Source organism: Laccaria bicolor, genomic scaffold (genome assembly GCF_000143565.1).
Source record: "Laccaria bicolor S238N-H82 LACBIscaffold_10 genomic scaffold, whole genome shotgun sequence".
In the NCBI taxonomy this organism is placed as follows: domain Eukaryota; kingdom Fungi; phylum Basidiomycota; class Agaricomycetes; order Agaricales; family Hydnangiaceae; genus Laccaria; species Laccaria bicolor.
Window position 1 is genome coordinate 221,143 of NW_001889881.1, and position 17,017 is coordinate 238,159.

General features: G+C 49.6%; 9 protein-coding genes across 9 annotated transcripts; 4 read left to right on the forward strand and 5 right to left on the reverse strand.

The window, feature by feature from the left end:
* Positions 1–30: 30 nt before the first annotated feature.
* On the forward strand, positions 31–3,694 carry LACBIDRAFT_296292 (uncharacterized protein; the record flags this gene model as incomplete). Its single annotated transcript, XM_001880108.1, has 18 exons — positions 31–45; positions 100–109; positions 165–358; positions 409–690; positions 742–817; positions 867–1,021; positions 1,082–1,223; positions 1,277–1,610; positions 1,666–1,830; positions 1,879–1,989; positions 2,039–2,114; positions 2,163–2,257; positions 2,310–2,356; positions 2,410–2,678; positions 2,729–2,755; positions 2,804–2,963; positions 3,014–3,299; positions 3,352–3,694. 18 exons carry the CDS (start codon positions 31–33, stop codon positions 3,692–3,694), a joined length of 2,787 nt encoding a protein of 928 aa, XP_001880143.1.
* Positions 3,695–3,978: 284 nt separating this feature from the next.
* LACBIDRAFT_296293 (uncharacterized protein) lies at positions 3,979–5,010 on the forward strand (the record flags this gene model as incomplete). The annotated part of the gene is made up of 6 exons (XM_001880109.1): positions 3,979–4,120; positions 4,176–4,283; positions 4,337–4,432; positions 4,491–4,553; positions 4,610–4,796; positions 4,854–5,010. 6 exons carry the CDS (start codon positions 3,979–3,981, stop codon positions 5,008–5,010), a joined length of 753 nt encoding a protein of 250 aa, XP_001880144.1.
* Positions 5,011–5,150: 140 nt separating this feature from the next.
* On the reverse strand, positions 5,151–5,626 carry LACBIDRAFT_319863 (uncharacterized protein; the record flags this gene model as incomplete). Its single annotated transcript, XM_001880346.1, has 3 exons — positions 5,151–5,334; positions 5,390–5,529; positions 5,579–5,626. The coding sequence occupies 3 exons, from the start codon at positions 5,624–5,626 to the stop codon at positions 5,151–5,153; spliced, it is 372 nt and encodes a 123-aa protein (XP_001880381.1).
* Positions 5,627–6,858: 1,232 nt separating this feature from the next.
* LACBIDRAFT_326397 (uncharacterized protein) lies at positions 6,859–10,098 on the forward strand (the record flags this gene model as incomplete). Its single annotated transcript, XM_001880110.1, has 8 exons — positions 6,859–7,007; positions 7,072–7,483; positions 7,587–7,919; positions 7,976–8,212; positions 8,266–9,460; positions 9,514–9,598; positions 9,652–9,702; positions 9,750–10,098. 8 exons carry the CDS (start codon positions 6,859–6,861, stop codon positions 10,096–10,098), a joined length of 2,811 nt encoding a protein of 936 aa, XP_001880145.1.
* Positions 10,099–11,074: 976 nt separating this feature from the next.
* On the forward strand, positions 11,075–11,721 carry MISSP21.9 (ectomycorrhiza-regulated small secreted protein; the record flags this gene model as incomplete). Its single annotated transcript, XM_001880111.1, has 2 exons — positions 11,075–11,380; positions 11,440–11,721. The coding sequence occupies 2 exons, from the start codon at positions 11,075–11,077 to the stop codon at positions 11,719–11,721; spliced, it is 588 nt and encodes a 195-aa protein (XP_001880146.1).
* Positions 11,722–12,264: 543 nt separating this feature from the next.
* LACBIDRAFT_296296 (uncharacterized protein) lies at positions 12,265–13,482 on the reverse strand (the record flags this gene model as incomplete). Its single annotated transcript, XM_001880347.1, has 1 exon — positions 12,265–13,482. One exon carries the CDS (start codon positions 13,480–13,482, stop codon positions 12,265–12,267), a length of 1,218 nt encoding a protein of 405 aa, XP_001880382.1.
* Positions 13,483–13,524: 42 nt separating this feature from the next.
* On the reverse strand, positions 13,525–14,103 carry LACBIDRAFT_296297 (uncharacterized protein; the record flags this gene model as incomplete). The annotated part of the gene is made up of 2 exons (XM_001880348.1): positions 13,525–13,686; positions 13,738–14,103. 2 exons carry the CDS (start codon positions 14,101–14,103, stop codon positions 13,525–13,527), a joined length of 528 nt encoding a protein of 175 aa, XP_001880383.1.
* Positions 14,104–14,227: 124 nt separating this feature from the next.
* LACBIDRAFT_296298 (uncharacterized protein) lies at positions 14,228–14,795 on the reverse strand (the record flags this gene model as incomplete). The annotated part of the gene is made up of 3 exons (XM_001880349.1): positions 14,228–14,382; positions 14,442–14,572; positions 14,626–14,795. The coding sequence occupies 3 exons, from the start codon at positions 14,793–14,795 to the stop codon at positions 14,228–14,230; spliced, it is 456 nt and encodes a 151-aa protein (XP_001880384.1).
* Positions 14,796–15,302: 507 nt separating this feature from the next.
* Positions 15,303–16,677, reverse strand: LACBIDRAFT_190163 (uncharacterized protein; the record flags this gene model as incomplete). Its single annotated transcript, XM_001880350.1, has 5 exons — positions 15,303–15,645; positions 15,720–16,207; positions 16,276–16,492; positions 16,544–16,605; positions 16,653–16,677. 5 exons carry the CDS (start codon positions 16,675–16,677, stop codon positions 15,409–15,411), a joined length of 1,029 nt encoding a protein of 342 aa, XP_001880385.1. The 3' UTR covers positions 15,303–15,408.
* Positions 16,678–17,017: the final 340 nt, after the last annotated feature.

Sequence of the window (17,017 nt, forward strand, 5' to 3'; positions counted from 1 at the left end):
GACAATCCAATTACATTTTAAACGTCAACCATGTCCATGAAAGCGGTTAGTCATCTCCTATTTTCCCAAGAAACCCAAAAGTTTCTATAATCCGTTTAGATCGTCAAATGTAGATCCTCCTTCATATATTCAAGCTTGAACCCGATTCTAACAATGAAGCTCAGCTGTTATCTCTGGAGATTCCCTTATTTTACGTGGGCGTCCTGGACCTCAAGGTCAACCTCCAAAGGAAAGGTGTGCACCTTGTCACACGATCTTGGCCGGCTATGAGACTAACTGTTTGAACGATATTTGTAGGGTTCTACATCTTGCGGACTTGACAGCTCCTCGACCAGGGATATCTACAAGGGAGGATGAAGTGCGTGCTAATTGCGCTACAACCCCCTGATGCTGAGTACCCATTGTTAGCCATGGGCTTTTGAATCTCGCGAATTCCTTCGCGCGATGGCCGTAGGAAAAGAAATATCTTTTACCTCCATCCATTCTCTTCCATCTAACGATGATATCCCCCGCGATCTGGGGAGTGCAGAAATCAATGGAGTCGATTTAAGTTCGGAGCTTCTTAAGCATGGGTGGGCTAAACTGAAGGAAATCAAGCGAGAACCTACAGAAGAGGATCTGAGGAAAAGGGACATTGAAAACGAGGCAAGAACTGCGGGAAAAGGTATCTGGAATCCCCATGGTCAACAAGTGAGATGTCTTGATCTACCGGCGGGCTGCGTGTCTTAATTCCAAACGTAGGCACGCGTAGTCCATCACACCATGCCTGTTGATTCACAAGCCTTTGTTACCGAATGGAAGGGGAAACTGCTCGATGGTATGGTAGATTCCCCCTTCCCATACTCCCATTAATCTCGGTCTTTTAGCGATTGTCGAGCAGGTCAGGGATGGCACAACGCTCCGCGTCCGGTTGCTGATTCCTGACGGAGACCACCAAATGGTCAACATTGCTTTAGCAGGCGTACGTAGTGCAAAGGTTTCCACGAAGCAAGGCGAGCCATCTGAGCCCTGGGGTGAGGAGGTAAACTGCGGTCATATTTTGCATGTGGGCACGCGCTCATCTTCGTCATTGGTTTGACAGGCCAAATTCTTCACAGAATCCAGACTGCTTCAACGACCAGTTCGCGTGCAAATTCTCTCGCTCCCGACTACAACCGCAACGCCATTCCAATCCAGCGCAAACCCAACTGCGCCGCCTTCAGCTAGCATATTCATAGGGACTGGTTTGTGGTTAATGCTAGCCTCTTGAAATCCCCTGATTTTTGACTTCATTCAGTACTACACCCGGCCGGAAACGTCGCGGAATTCTTAGTGTCCGCTGGACTAGCTCGCGTCGTTGACTGGCATGCAGGTATGCTGGCGAGCAGTGGTGGCATGGAACGTCTGCGCGCTGCAGAAAAACATGCCAAGGAGCATCGCCTATGTCTATATGCCAACGCCCCCGTCCCCTCCTCGAACTCAGGTAAAGCGGATGGCGCCACGAGTAGCGGACACTCCCGGACTTTTGACGCGACTGTTGTCCGAGTGTGGAGTGGCGACCAAGTTTCTGTTGTCGAGAAAGATACGGGCAAAGAGCGTCGCTTGCAACTTAGCTCGACCAGGGGGCCAAAGTGAGTCCTCATTGTCTCCTTCAGTCCAGGTTCATTGAATTGATCGCCCCACCAGACTTTCGGATCCTCGTCAGGCGTATTATGCACAGGAAGCTAAGGAATTCCTTCGCAAGAAACTTATTGGCAAACACGTCAAAGTTCATGTCGACTTTGTTCGCCCTCGTGAGGGAGACTACGAAGAACGCGAATGCGCTACTATTCGCTATGGTGGCCAGAGCGCGTAGGTTTGGTATGCACCTGACACCACTTGATCATTAATTCTTGCCAGGAATATTGCTGAACAGCTCATTGAAAAAGGGTTGGCCAGTATCGTACGCCACAAACGCGACGACGAGGACCGCTCTCAGGATTATGATAAATTAATGGCAGCAGAGCAAATGTCAGTCTGGTTGTCAAAGTCGTCTTGATATACCCTAACACCCTGGCAGAGCCGTTGCCGAGACACGTGGGATTCACTCTGGGAAGGAAATTCCTGCGCCAAAACAACCTCTAAATATCTCAGAGGTCTGTATTCACTTCCCATCGATGAGCATATTTTGATGCTTTGTGTAGGCAGTCAACCGTGCAACTCAGTTCCTCAGCGGATTCAAACGATCAGGTAGAATACCAGCCGTCGTCGACTATGTTGCTGCGGGATCACGGTTCAAGTTTGTTCTTGAACTTGTCCTCCGAAATATCAAATACTGACATTAAACATAGAATTTTTCTACCAAAGGATAACCAGACTTTGACTCTAGTTCTCGGAGGTGAGGCTTGAGGGGTCAAACGACATTGAGCTTGTCTCTTATGCCACGCACAGGTATTCGGGCCCCCCGTACATCGCGCAGTCCTTCTGATAAAGGCGAACCTTTTGGTACTGAATCCGCTGATTTTGCTTCGCGGAGATATATGCAACGCGATATCGAATTTGAAGTCGATAGCATCGACAAATCTGGAGGGTTTATCGGAGCACTTTACTTCAATAAGACGGAAAACGTCGCAATCACACTGGTTAAGGAAGGACTCGCAACCGTTCACGACTTTTCGGCTGAAGGTCTTTCTTGGGCTCGTCAGCTCTACGATGCTGAGGTTAGACCATTCGTTCATCGAGGTAGCTGGGTAATCATTGTTATCATTAGAGCGAAGCCAAGGAAGCAAGGCGGAATGTTCGTCCATAACACTTCTCTCAAGAATTGACGTTTTATTTCCTGTAGATTTGGTCTGACTATGACCAAGAGGCCTCGAAGGCTGCCGAAGTCCCTGAGGACAAGAACGAAACCGGACCTCTGAAGTCTGAATATCTCGATGTGATCATCAGTGACGTGCGGACCAGGAATGGTTTTGGTTTCTCTGTTCAAATCCTGAACACAGAAGGTGAAAGGTTTAGAGGCCTCCGAATTCATTGTCTGATGTTATTTTGGCAGGCATTGCATCCCTCGAAAAGCTTATGCGCGATTTTTCTATACACCACAAATCACCAGTCGCAAGCCCGCCAGGCTTTGTGCCTAAAGGTGGCGATCTAGTTTCCGCCAAGTTCTCTGACGGTGCATGGTACCGAGCGAAAATTCGTCGTGCATCGCCCATCAAAAAGGAAGCAGAAGTAACCTTCATCGACTACGGTAATCAGGACACTGTGGCCTTTTCGAATATTCGGCCACTCGACCCCAAATTCCGTTCATTACCAGGCCAGGCACATGACGCACGATTAAGGTATTGAGCTGCCAATCAACAATGGGAGACGTTTAACAAGATTCATCTTTAGCTTCATCAAGTTTGCCTCGCCAGATAGCGACTACTATGCCGATGCGATCGACCGTTTCAGAATACTATGCGAAGGTCGAAAGCTTGTGGCCAATATTGACCACAAAGAAGGGTCTCTACTACATCTGCGACTCATGGACCCGACGGAATCTGCAAGCCGGGACCCACTTGCCTGTATCAACGCAGACCTACTGAGTGAAGGCCTCGCTTTGATAGATCGCAAAGGTTGCAAATATATTGCATCATATCCTCAGGTTACAAAAAAGCTCCAAGAATCTGTGGCCGTTGCGAAGCGAGATCGGGCTGGTATGTTTGAGTTTGGCGACGTCGAGGAAGACGAGTAGTTTCCCCGCTACATACTCGTGAAAGCAGACAGCAGCTGGGTAGTATTGGTTGAATGATGAATCCGGGGTATCCGCATGGGTGATAATTTACGGACTTAACCAGTGAAAACGCAAAAGACCTGCATTCTCGCAAATATCGTCTGAGGAGCATTTCAGTTGTCTATTGGGTGGGACTGCCACCTTAAGGCGAAGATTTTAACTCCGTTCGATGGGTTCAATTGAGGGTGTAAAATCCTGCATCACAAGGGTAAGTCTTTCCCGGCAATTTCGGGCCGTATCTCTTCATGGCTCTTCGACTCATGACATTCGACGCCTTGCACACTATCATCACCCCTCGCCTCCCAATTCACGTCCAATACTCTCAAATATTCTCTCCTTATTTAGGGAATTTGAATCCGGATTCCATCAAGCGGTCGTTTAAGGTGGGTACGTCGAAAATGTGCCTCCTTGACCACGTTGATCATTTAAGTACTCTCAACAGCGCTGAAAGATGTTCAAGAGGAGAATCCCTTATTTTCCGTTGGCGCTCAAGCTTGGTGGAGAGAGGTTATTCGGAGAACGGCGCTTGGGGCCGGCGCGGACGAGCAAGGTGAGAGACCTTCAATGCGAGCGCGCACTACGTTCCTCTGACGCCTCTCTTAGCCCTGAAAGAATCTCTCCACGAGATTGTACCCGCTCTCATGAGGCGTTTCAGCTCAAAAGAAGGGTACAAAGTGTTCGACGATGCTATTCCGACGAGTCAGTCAGTTGCAAGCTTCTCTTCCTTAATTTTTGAATGGCCATCCTCCTCGTTTAGTGTTGCATCTACACAGTCTTAGTATCCGTACTGCGATTGTGAGTAATGGTGACTCTCGCATACGTTTGTGATCCTTTGAGATTTTGTTCAATGTGGCTAATTTTTACGATATTGTGTAGGTGCTGTACTTCAGGATCTTAGTTTCCCCAAAGAGGTGCAACCTATACTTTTAAGTGAAGAAGAGGGAGTCGAGAAACCGTCCCGAGAAATCTTCATACGTGCTTTAGAGCGAGTTAACGCTATGGGAAGTGAAAAGGCTGCAATCTTACCTGAGCACTGCTTGCATGTCGGAGATGAGCTTAAAGCGTCAGTTAATGCCTGTTATCCTCTCGATTGAATCAGGCTGAAAAAGTAACTTTGCAGTGACTATTTTGGAGCTTTGAACGCTGGATTCAGGCCTTTGTTGCTTCGACGGGACGGACCTGACGGAGAGCATGCCCACAAGGAATTACATGAAACCTTACAGGACGTCGATGTTGTCAAGAGCTTGCATGCTGTTGTGAAGTACATAATATCGTGATATTTGGTCCGACGACCATCTGTACAATTATCCCATCAGGAAATGTAGTGAGTCGGGTATGGCTTGGGGGTGGAAGCCCAATATCAATGTCGCATAAGTACTCGACGAAGCGGTTGAAGTTGGTCTCCCGCATAACTCGCCTAGTCGATGAGGTCGTCCACATTCGATCGACCAATAATGATCTGTTCACCCTGCCTTGCAATATCCTCTACTCTATCGCCTAGTTTCAGAACGGTCCATCGCAGCACACGTGGGTCTCTGCGCATGATTCCGTTCAGAGTTTTTAGTGTCGCTGGGCTGGTATCGAAATGTAATGTCCAGTAGCTGTGGCGAAATGTAAATACATTTCGAATGAGAATCACCTCTGAAGGGGACTCACTCTCCGACACTGACATAGGGTCCCTGCCGTTTCATTCGTTGTGGGAGCGTTCTAGTTCCCCACGAATCAATTGAACGCACGACCCCGCCTACTGCCATAATGTGCATTGCAGACTGCCGTACGAGTTCCCGAATGTGTTTCTGCCAACAAAAAGTTAGGAGTAGGAGGATTTAACGGACGTGAACGAACATATTCTGGATAATGTTTTGTAATACATAGCATTTGATAGAGAGGCATGGCGAATCCGTGTCAATGAAGGCCAGTCAGAGAAGGTCAGAGAGTTGCCAAAAATTGCCACGTGAGCTCGGCGACTCAACGCGGTCACACTATGCTCGAGTCCCTCAACAGACTCAGTCACTTCTACCCCCACCCTCACTATCACTATTGATTCCTCGTTGCCCCATACTGCTGCATTCGACGACCACCTATCTAATGTACAAAATCAATTTCTCCATCTGCTTTCTCGGCCTACAACTGGAAACCACATGCTGTGCTAAAACGGAGGAATCATCCGAGTAGCTTTGCTTGGAGTATGGGAGTGTCGTAGATCGAACCAGGGAATTGACCAACCCATCAAGAAACGAAGGTAACACCAACAAAAGCAGAAGCACGATACCTTCGATGAATTCCCCCTGTCTCGGCGGGAGATCCCTTATTCACTTTTCAGCGGTTCCGTGTTCCCTTCAAACGGCGCAAGAGACGAAAACCATTCCTGTCACCGTTGAGCCACGGGCGTCTGATCATCTCCCCCATCGTATGTTATCCGAAAATCTTTCCATTCAGCCACAGATTAAGAGATAACATTTTTGGGAACAGATGGTAGGTCACCGCGCATCGTGACCTAACTTGATCAAATGATCAATCCAGCGAGACGGCCATTAAACTTCGCAGGTAGATTTGGGCCGCCGGTGACGTATAATGAGCTTCTCCCAACTCTTTTCATACACACCTGATGTGGTTTGATACGCAACGCAGGAACGTCTTCATTCGTTTGCGTGGATAATGTCTTTCATGTCTTTCCGTGAGATTCAGGGTGACTCTCCTTAAACGTTCTCAACGGACGGCGTCTTGCAAACAAGAGAGGCACACTTCAATGGGTTAGCACAAACGGAATCTCAGCCCTTTTCCTCTGGAAGAGACCATGGTTGCACCGTCATTACTAACGTTAATGCAACAAATTTACTACCTGTTCAACTTCGTTATAATCAACCTGACGACGAGCCTACCATCAGAAGCTCGACTACCAGATCCGCAAATCCTCGCACATCGTCTGCGGGAAGCAACTTCTCTATCAGCTTCTCTAATCCGGTGTTCTGCACTTTAATTCCTGCTCTAGACTAGGTATCCCCGGTCGTCTTTGACGTCAATTAAACACCTTAACCCGCAACACCCTATTCCGCCATCCAGAATCATTATAAACATTTATTTTGTCCTCAGCGGAAATTTCGTGTCACCGATTTCTTCTCATCATGTCATCCTCCAACTCTCAGCCACGCCTCAGCATCGATCTAGGAGCCCCAACTCTGAAAACCATTCCTACCGAAGTCGATATATCTCAACCGACTGGCCGAATCCATCCAGCGAGGCTCCAACATTCACCTTCATTGCCGAATATCTGGTTAGTTTATATCCCTTTTATAACCGACACCGTTTTAAGTCTTGCGACTTGCGTGGACCAATAGGTTTCCTCCTCATTCCGGTCCCATACCTCCCGAAATCATGAGCAAAGATTTTTTTCTTCGACCATCCACACCACCGGCCGCTACGACTGACGAGGATTTGCTGATCAAGCATTCCCCAACAATCTCGTCTATTCAACCCCCAAGACTCCGTGCAAAACATGTGCCCACCGAGCCACATGCCCACTTCGTCCTAGGTCCGGATTCCATCAAGCCCCAGCGCCGACGTCGCCGCGAACGCGAGCAACCTGTTTCTCTACTTACTCCGCCGTTGACGCCCTCTTCAAGCATCAGAACGACCACGAGTTTAGATTCCTCTGCAAGTCACCGAGAAAAGTTAAACAACGATAAAGACGACGCCGACACTTTCAGCGAAATTCGAGATCCCGACACAAAGTCGACGAGATTCTTGCTGGTGTGTGCACTTCTTTCTCGCGTTTCCGCTTCACTTCCCGTTAAAATCATTTTTGGCCATAATCTGTGATATCTTTGAACCTCTATTCACCGTGAACTTACAGCTCGGCAACGTAAACGATAAAGTCTCTCCGGATGTTCTAAAATCTGCGGTGGTCTCGGGGCTCTCAGCGTCTTTGAGCGATTCGCCCAACGCACATGTTTCTCGGTCCTACCATCCCGAAGATGGGCCCGTCAAAGGGGTTAACCATCGGTTCCAGAAGTCTAAAGGGATCGTACCTTTCATATTTAACGACATTCGGCTCGCTAGAGCTGCTAAAGAGTGTTTGTCTGTGCCAAGAAAGGGACCTCTGGAAGAATGTATCGGCAACGAAATACGAGAAGATGGCATTTGTTGGATTACAACACAGTTTCTGACAGTGGAGGAGTTGACTTCCGTACGTTTATGCCATGATCCTCCCATTGACGTGTTTCCTCAACGCGGGGCCTGCAGCTTATAGGAAATTCCTCTTACATTGAGTCAAGTGACGGTAGCTTTTACATCTCCGCTCGAGTGGATGCATCAGCCCCAGGGAAACAGTCAAATGTTGAGATTATAGTCGACAAAGAAAAGGGCAACCGCGACTCGAACAGAAACGCCATCAGTGTTGGAGCCATCCAAAACATTCTGAAATCATATGGCGACCTCTATTCCTTTTCCTTCGCACGCGAAGAGGTCGAAAAAGATGGAGTGAGTATTTCAATGCTTTCTTCTTCCTAAGCAAATTAACGTGATGTGAGTAGTCAGTGTCCAAGACGTTTCGTGTGGAGTACTATGATCTTAGGGAAGCGGACGACGCGTTTATTGCCCTAGATCAACAGACTATGTTTGGAATGAGAATCCACGTCTACGGCCGCAAGGTACAGAGTGATGATGTGTCGTATCAAATGCCTGGGTTGTCCATCGGACCAGCGGGTCAACAGTCGCAAATCCGGACGCAGTTTGGTCATACCGAGGGAGCGGAGCAAAACACTTCCGGGCCCACCCATGGCGCGCGATCCCCACAATATTTCTATACGTCTCCCGCGAATGGGGATTCACCCAATATTACAAAGACCCCCACTCTTACAAGAAACGTCCATGACGATGTCGTGGATGGGCATTCTTACCCATCACTTTACCAGCCGACAAACGAATCCCATAAACTTGAGGCCCAATCGACCCAGGATGGCACCATACTGCAGTGGGAGGCTGAACTCCGCCCTGACGCAACGACCGTGTGTTACACCCCCACGCAAGAATGTCGATATTGCCCGTCGCGAGGCCCGTCAATCATTCCATACTTTCCCCAACATACACCGCCGCCGAGTTTGACTTATTCGCACCCGCTCCCGGTTCCTCCTATCATCGTCAATCCACCTCCCACACCCACTGCCTTTGTTTACGAGCACGATTGTCAAAGCATTCAGCCTGTCATGCCTCACTGGGCCTTCGAGCAGGCAATGGCGCTTGCTGCAAGCAATGGCGTGTACTCAGGACTTGCCGGCTCTTTTATCCCTCGGCCATTCTGGTCTCCAGACATTTCTACTGGTTTCCTTCCTGCGCGGAGTGGCTTCTATCCCGGACACATACCCTCGCCTGATCCACGGCAAGTCGAGTATTTCCCCGTGACCACTGAGATGCAGGGAGCAGCTCTACTGGAGCCGCCCTTCCCCCATGGTCAACGTACATCTGCTCAACGATCACCTTCTCCGGTTACCCGTGTTACCTCCCTCCAGCAGGCAGCCTCAACCATAACCCATGCGACTGCTCCCAGCGGGACACCCGAGAGAAATCAGCTGAATCTAGACCGCATACAGGACGGGCAGGATACGCGAACAACCGTCATGATCAAGAATATTCCAAACAAGATGAGTGACAAGGATTTGGTTGCTTACATTGGAAAAGTTTGCCCCAAAAAAATCGACTTCTTGTATCTTCGTATGGATTTCCAAAATGGTCAGTCTTTTCGTCTAAAACGGAGTTGGAATTAACCTTCTTGTGCTACTTAGGATGCAATGTTGGTTATGCGTTCGTGAATTTTATTCGAGTTGAGGACCTTCTTGTTTTCGCTCAGAAAAAGCTGGGAGAGAGATGGTGGGTCAAGTTGTTGTCGTTCAATCGATTGTTTTGACGCCCTCGTCGTTTAGGAACATGTTCTCGAGCGAAAAAGTGCTTCAAATGTCATACGCCAACTACCAGTTCGTACTTTATCTTCGCCTAATATTTTTGTCTGACTCTATCATAGAGGAAAGGAGGCACTCGTGGAAAAATTTAAGAATTCTTGCATCATGGACGAGCGAGAGGCCTGGCGCCCCAAAATATTCTACTCTTCAGGGCCTGAACAAGGTCTCCCGGAACCTTTCCCGGCACCTACGCACATCCGTCGAAAGGAACGAAGCTCAATCAATCGCGGCGGACTCTTCACTCCAGGTGCTGGGAATGGATTACCCAGTCCCCAGCCCGGTCCGTTGCATGATCCTGACCGGCGTCATCAGGATAGCCACCGCTCGCAGCGACCCCAGCAAAGGGGTCGCGCCGTTCACGAAAACGCGTCGGATGCCAGTCGAAACGCCTGCAATCGCGATCCTCGATAGTGACTTTCTGATATCATTGAGTAGGATGGGCGTGATAAACGAGAAGTGTGCCTCCCCCCTTTTTAAATTCACCATACTGGTTATCGTTCTATTTTCCTTTACTTTACAAGTACTGCTGTGCCACCTGTATGCCTTCTGCTTTTAATTAATCGTGATTTTTTCGTGACCACCATGACTGACTGGGACGATTCTATGATTTCTTTGTTTCTCAGCGGGGATGAGGCCGACAAAGGGCCGGCCGGATGCGTTTTACATGTCGGCTATCGAGGTTACTACTATCTATTCTTGGAGCTAACCAAACAATTACCCGCAGTCATTTCACAACCGCTGCCTTCCCGCGCCTTCCCACTTGTTGCGTATATAGCCACACATTCCCAGTAAGGTTCTTTCCGCACACCCTGAGGCTCCAACTAAACAAAATCTCAAAGCGGAGCGTTTTGATAACTGGTCTATCGATACCTCGATAGCTGCATGATCATCAGCTACTACTAGTAGTTACACCGGGGAAGCCTTTGTATCGCCATCCCGACGTCACCAAGCTTCAAGAAAAGTGAATTCAAGCAGCTGCAACAATTGACGCTTATTCCTTCCATCCTGTCAACAACAGTTCGGAGATGCTGTCAACTACAGAATGGAGACCAACGATTTCTTGTAAGTATGACAACAATTAAATAATTCATCCCATCTCAGCCGTAGACGCCGAACAAAGTATGGTTGCTTCCTGGTTGCTCCTTCAGCCAACGTATGTCCGCCGCTTGTGTTTTGCCATGTTCTCATAATCACACCGTTCAAAACTCCATTGTCTTCATTGCTGTCATATCCCCACAGCGACATCAACTTCGGACTATTGTGCACCCACATAGCACGTTAAACTCAATCAATGCGATCGTCCAACCATTTCGTTCCTAGCCCAGATATAAATACCTGAGCTCACAAGGTCCCCTCCGCAAGTGCAGAAAAAGAAGAAGAAAAAAGAATGCATTTTGCGTTCACAGACCTCTCCATCGAGCTGGCTCTCGAGATCCTTCGTTTAGCGTCGGCACCCGTTATAGTGTCGGACGAAACGGCTTTCATTGGCAAATCCACAAAAACGTCGTACTACTCCACCGCCCTCGCCCTGGCCTCCGTCTCATATGCCATAAGGCAAGTAACGATGCCCTACCTCCTCCACACCGTCGTCCTCCGCTCTACCTCAAACGTACACGCGTTCATTAACGCCCTCCGCCTCCAAGAGGAATATAGCCAGTGCAGCAGCCGGCTCCAGCTTGATTACAAGATGATCGTGCGTCGGCTTTGGAGCACGGAGTGCTGGGACGGCGTCGTGGATGATCTTGCCCACAGCGGCACGGACTATACACTCCTCTATCCAATATTATCCGGGCTCGAGAGCCTAGGGCTGAATTTCAGGTCGTTATCGCTCTTATACAACGGACTCGCGCACGCCTCTGTGGATTTCGCGCAAGAGTGGAAGTGTCGACGCGTTACGCTGGCTGGGCCCATGGTGAGGTGGAAGCCATTGACGTCTACGCCCGAGGGGTTGGCGTTTTTAGGGCAAATTACGCATTTGACGCTTTGGATTCCCGAACATTCCACCTTTTCGGGGTTCCCTCCGCCTGCTTCTGAGAGTCCTGTTCCGCAATGGGTACAAAGTGCACCCTTTGTGTATATGCCAAACCTGACGCACTTTGCGTGCCCACTGGTTCTATGCGATGCGTCGTATAAATTCTCGCAGATGCTTGTGTACAGGGTACCGCCTGACTCTCACGACCCAGCGCTTCTTCATCGGTGGGTACTCGGTGGCGAGCCGTTAGTGCATGGCGTTGTTGTGCAGGCGGACGTTCCCCGCGCCAACAAAAAATCTTTTACGTACGGAGATTACTTTGACGACTCTAGTTGGGAGAGGGCTTACATTCAGGCGAGAAACGATTCTATTTGGAAAGAAGCGGAAGATCTTTTGTCTTGCAAATGATGAACAGTCGGTGTTGCTTGTAAAATGGCTTGGCGCCGCCGAGTGGTGTGATGTCCAGACCGAGGGCTTACATTCAGGCAAAAGATAAAGGAGTACAGTGAGGGGGCTACACTACTAAACGATTTTGGTATATAACACATGGGATTAACTCGATGACAAGATAGCATATAGAGGTACAAAAAGAAGGATACAGACTGTCAATTCAAACTCTGAAGCTTCATCCACTCTTTATCGTTCGCATTAAAATCAACACCCTTGCGCTTCCACCAGTCCCTGGCGTCCTCTCCACCGCCAATAGCGTCCTCCAGCGCCTCTTCGATATCGCACATGCGATATTGGATGGGAAGGCCCGATTTATCCCACCACTCGAGCACCTCTGGCCTGTTATGCCTCGTTGCGCCTGTGAGCGCTTCTTGGTCGAATATGAGCTGCAGACCACTTCCTAGCCACCATTGGAGGACTTCAACTTTGCCATGACAGCTTGCATGCTGTAAAGCATGGCGATCGTATTTAGGCTCGAGTTGCGAGGAAGCCCACCACTCGAGAACGTCAACATGCCCCGCTGTGCTCGCCATATCCATGACCCTGCCCATTTTCAGGGGGAGGCCGGATGCGTTGTGTTGCCTCTTCCACCAGTCCAGAACGGCGATCTGGTTTTTGGCACTTGCGTATTCGAGCGAGGCTTCGGTGTACTCAAAGGGGCGACCGCAGTTCAGCCACCAATCGAGGGAGACAACTTGGCCGTTGCGAGAGGCGCCATCGACGGCTTCTGCTACTGAGCCTGGGGCGGGTGGCGGTACGAGATCTGGATGTTGCTCGAAACCGTGTTTCCACCAGGATAAGACGGAAATGCGACCGTGGCGCGATGCTTTTATGGGGATGAGGTCGTTTTTGAAGATGGATAAGAATATTTTATGGTGTTGGGAGAGAAAGTACTCGAGGACGGCGACGTAGCCGAAGCGAATGGCCATGACTGCGCCTATTTTTGTAGGTGGGTTTTCGCTGGATGGATGCACTTTACGAATGGTAGGAACGTGGCCTGTGAGCATTGCGTGGTCAGTGCGTGATGCACGAGACCATTCGAGGGGTTGAGGGAGGGATGTAGGGACGCCAACTGCTCGAGCAAGCTCCCAATCGCCGACGTGGTCCATGATGTCTGCCATTATTTCTACGGGGAGATCAGGAGCTCTTGGGTGAATGCGAGGGTTTGAAGGGGTTGTTGGTTCTGGGTTGCGTTGGTCAGTTGAGCTTGAAAGGAAATGGTATGTATGATAGTCATGATTTGCAAGTCGTGAAGCGAGGTCTGCTGTTGAACCTGAAGTAGGGAGATTGCGTAAATTTAGAAATAGTAAGAGTTCCGAGTGAGTTAGACGTTGATAAGCTTTGTGAACTTGAGCAAGAGGTGACAGAGGCATTTTGAAAAGCAAAAGCAGTGCTATGACAATTTCAAATTCTATCTATGATATTATCCGCAACCTGCTAATGTGTGGTACCAATTCCTCCCAGGCATCAAAGTCAACTTCTACATATTCTTCTTCACCAATAATCAATGCTTCAAGGTAAAGCGCTGAATTTGTGTTGAGAATCCCAAATTTGCTCTTCAGATACAAAAACGCGTTCTGTTGTGCAACAATCAACGGCAGTCAATCCACGCTGGAACCCACACGTACCCTTCCAGACATCACCCCCATTCGTTTCCGTCCCAGCGCCATCACCCGATTTCCATATTCCACCATGATTGGCTTTGTCGTCGTCGTCGCAGTCGACGCCAACACAAGCGCCTCCAACACCTGCCCGATCCCAGCAGCAATGTCGTTTGGGGATGACACCAGATCAGCTAGTGGGCTTTGCGGTGTGGCGATAGACGTTTTCGAGGGAGAGCTGCTCATCGTGGTGGCTGCTGCTCGAGGATGCGATGCTGAATCGACATTTTCCCAAGCTCTGCCTTCTAGTAAATCGCTCGCACGCGTACTTCTTCCTGACGGCATCGATCCATTATGGGTCGACATTGACGATTCGTCTTGTCGTTTTGGCATCAAGGCCTACTTTGTGAACCAGCGCCCGTCAAAGGGCATCATTTTACCCACCCAGATTAAGGTTGCAATCTATATTTATTACATATCACCGTCATCCTAATCAGTCAGGTGCTACTCTCAGTTCTTACACCTTTGGTTTGCCTTTATAAGTGAGTCTCGAAAAACATTCCCCGACTGCCCACTGCTCACCTATGTGCATCAGGAATCGCTTGATATTCATCTCAGACTCCTCCGCCTCTACCAGCCCATAATCTTTCACAAGCTTCTTCGTCGCGTCATCTAGTAAGTCATCAATCGTCAACAAACCTCTCATCAAAACGGGTACGCTTCACACATACTGTCGTACGACAAAAGTGACCTCAAGTCAGCCGGGAAGTAATCGCTTCTCGTACCTTCAGACGTCAGCACGGTTGCCAGAGCCTCGTCCAGGTTCAGAATGTCGACGTTTGAATTGCTGATCCTCGACTCGCTAAACAACCCCTCATTCAGCTTGGTGTTTTCTAGGTTGGGCGTGCCACTTACGAATTGTGCAACGACGCCCTCACTTTCTCCAGCTGTTTCTTACCCTCTGCGGCTTGCTGTCTCAAAGGCACAGGGATGTATTCCACGATCTGCGAATCAACTTGTTCCTTGACCTGCTTCGCTATTTCGTCCCTCATCTGTTCCTTGATATGGACCCTATGGAGCAACATTATATCGGCCCTTGAACAAGAGCACCCGAACCTACGTCATGGTCTGCGAAATGTGAGCTCGGACGTCTTCTTGGATGTTCCTTCGTATCTCCTGGATTCCTGCGTCGTGCGTTTCCTCATGCTGCTGAAGCTCGCGCTGCAGGTTTTGGATTTCGCTCGTTGTGTCTGGCTAATGTCAACATTAGGCCTCAAGTTGACAAAAGAGACGACGATCTGACCACAGGGAGCTGCACTTGTCGAAACCCATCTGCTTGCTCGTTAAAAGTATTGAAAAGACCGCCACTACTCGACGAATTTTAACACCGGGAAATTAATATGCTAGCCGACGTACAGACTCGTCAACGTGCTCGTCATCTGGCCTAGGAGCTCAGTCATCTGGTTCTCGGGCGACTTGGCGACTTGGGGAGTCTGGCTCGTGGAGGACATTTTGTTGGAACGACGCGTGCGCATGCGTCACTTATATTGACGCAGCCTTACCGCCTCCTCGTGGCCCTCACGCGCAGAAAGTGATGCACGCATATATAATGTATATCTTAATCTATATATTATATACATACTATCAACCGAATCAAGCAGTCTTGAGTCAATGTCAGTCCCATTCGAATTTGGTGAGCTACAATCTTGGCTTCACCTTTGCAGCTGCGTGGTTCTTCCACTCAATGACGAGGTCCTTACCCTGTCCCGTCTTCAGGAAATCCCTCAGGTTCGTCAGCGCCCTTACTTCCATCTTGCGCTGCGAATCCTGATTCTCCGTGCCCATATGCGGCAACAGCGTGACTTGGGGGAATTCGAGAAGGCGGGGATTAACTTCAGGCTCGTTCGGGAACACGTCAAGACCCGCCGCTGATAGCTGCAACGCACACACAAGGAAGGGGGTTTAGTCATGTCACCCGCCAGATGGGAAGATTTAATTAGAATGCTCACATGTCCGTCCTCTAGCGCCCTGATCAGCGCCTCCTCATCGATAACCTTGCCCCGTGCCGTGTTGATGATAATCGCACCAGGCTTCAACGTCCGAATCATTTTTTCGCCCACCAGCCCCTCCGTTTCCTTTCGTAGGGGCACATGCACGCTAAGCACGTCCGTCTGCTTCAGCATCTCGTCCACATTTTCAAAGTATTCGCAATACGCAGGGGCGTCCGCGACCTTTCTGCGCGAGTGGTAGATCACGCGCATCGGGAACGATTGGACGAGTTCCGCCAAGCGCATCCCGATTCCGCCGAGCCCAAGGATGGCCAACGTCCGACCGGACACGTCGTGCGTTTTCGTGTTGAGCCCTGAGGGCTTCCACTTTAACGCGCGCAGGGATCGCTCAGCAATGGCGTATTGGCGGAGGGTGGAGATGATCAGATAGAGTGCTGTCGTGGCCGTGGCGTCGTCAACGGCACCAGGAGTATTTGAGAGGTAGATTCCTGATGGAAAACGATAACTTGTCAGCTGTTAGGCACAGTGGTCAATCGTGGGTGGCGGGGTGGCGCACCTCGAGCAATGCACGCGTGCACGTCAACCGGGTCGTACCCTGCACCGTTGTGCGCAATCCATTTCACGCTGGACGGTAGACCGTTGATGATCTCCTTGTCGAAGGCCCCAATTTTTTTCGCGGATTCGTTCTCGCGGTAGATACCTACGGCGCCTGCGTATTTTCCTGCAGGCTTGCAGTCTGCCAGGAAAGTCGCGCGGTCGGGGGCGTCGACGTACTATGCGGGTGTTAGACAGTGCTTTAAAAATCGTACGAGGTCATTGCCTACGATGATCTCTGCAATGTCCCCTAGTAGCTCCTTGACATCGTCGTGTGCCCAGACAATTGTGCCTACGCAACGGTTAAGAGACTGTCGAGGGATGAGTAGAGCCACTTACTGCAAATTAAAACTCGGGGAAGCATGTCGTGGATGTGCGGGGTGAATTACTGAGGACAACTAGTATAGTTTATGTAGGATTTAGAGCCGGTATATCCTTTCAACCGGAGGTGGGATACCTTAATTAGGGGGTCACCGGTCCGTTTAACCATCGGTCCGATCTTCCCGAACATTTTTACCATTACATTTTTACACTCAGCGTTGGTGTGGATCCACCAAGGAGGTCGCCTTCCCATCCAGAATGTGAGGCACTCTCATAGAATTCGTTCTTGATGTACATGTACTCGCAATTTTTTTAAAGAAGGGGCAAGGCTTAAGCGAAGCTAAGCGCCGTGCGCGCCAATGATCTCGCCAGTCTGACCTTTA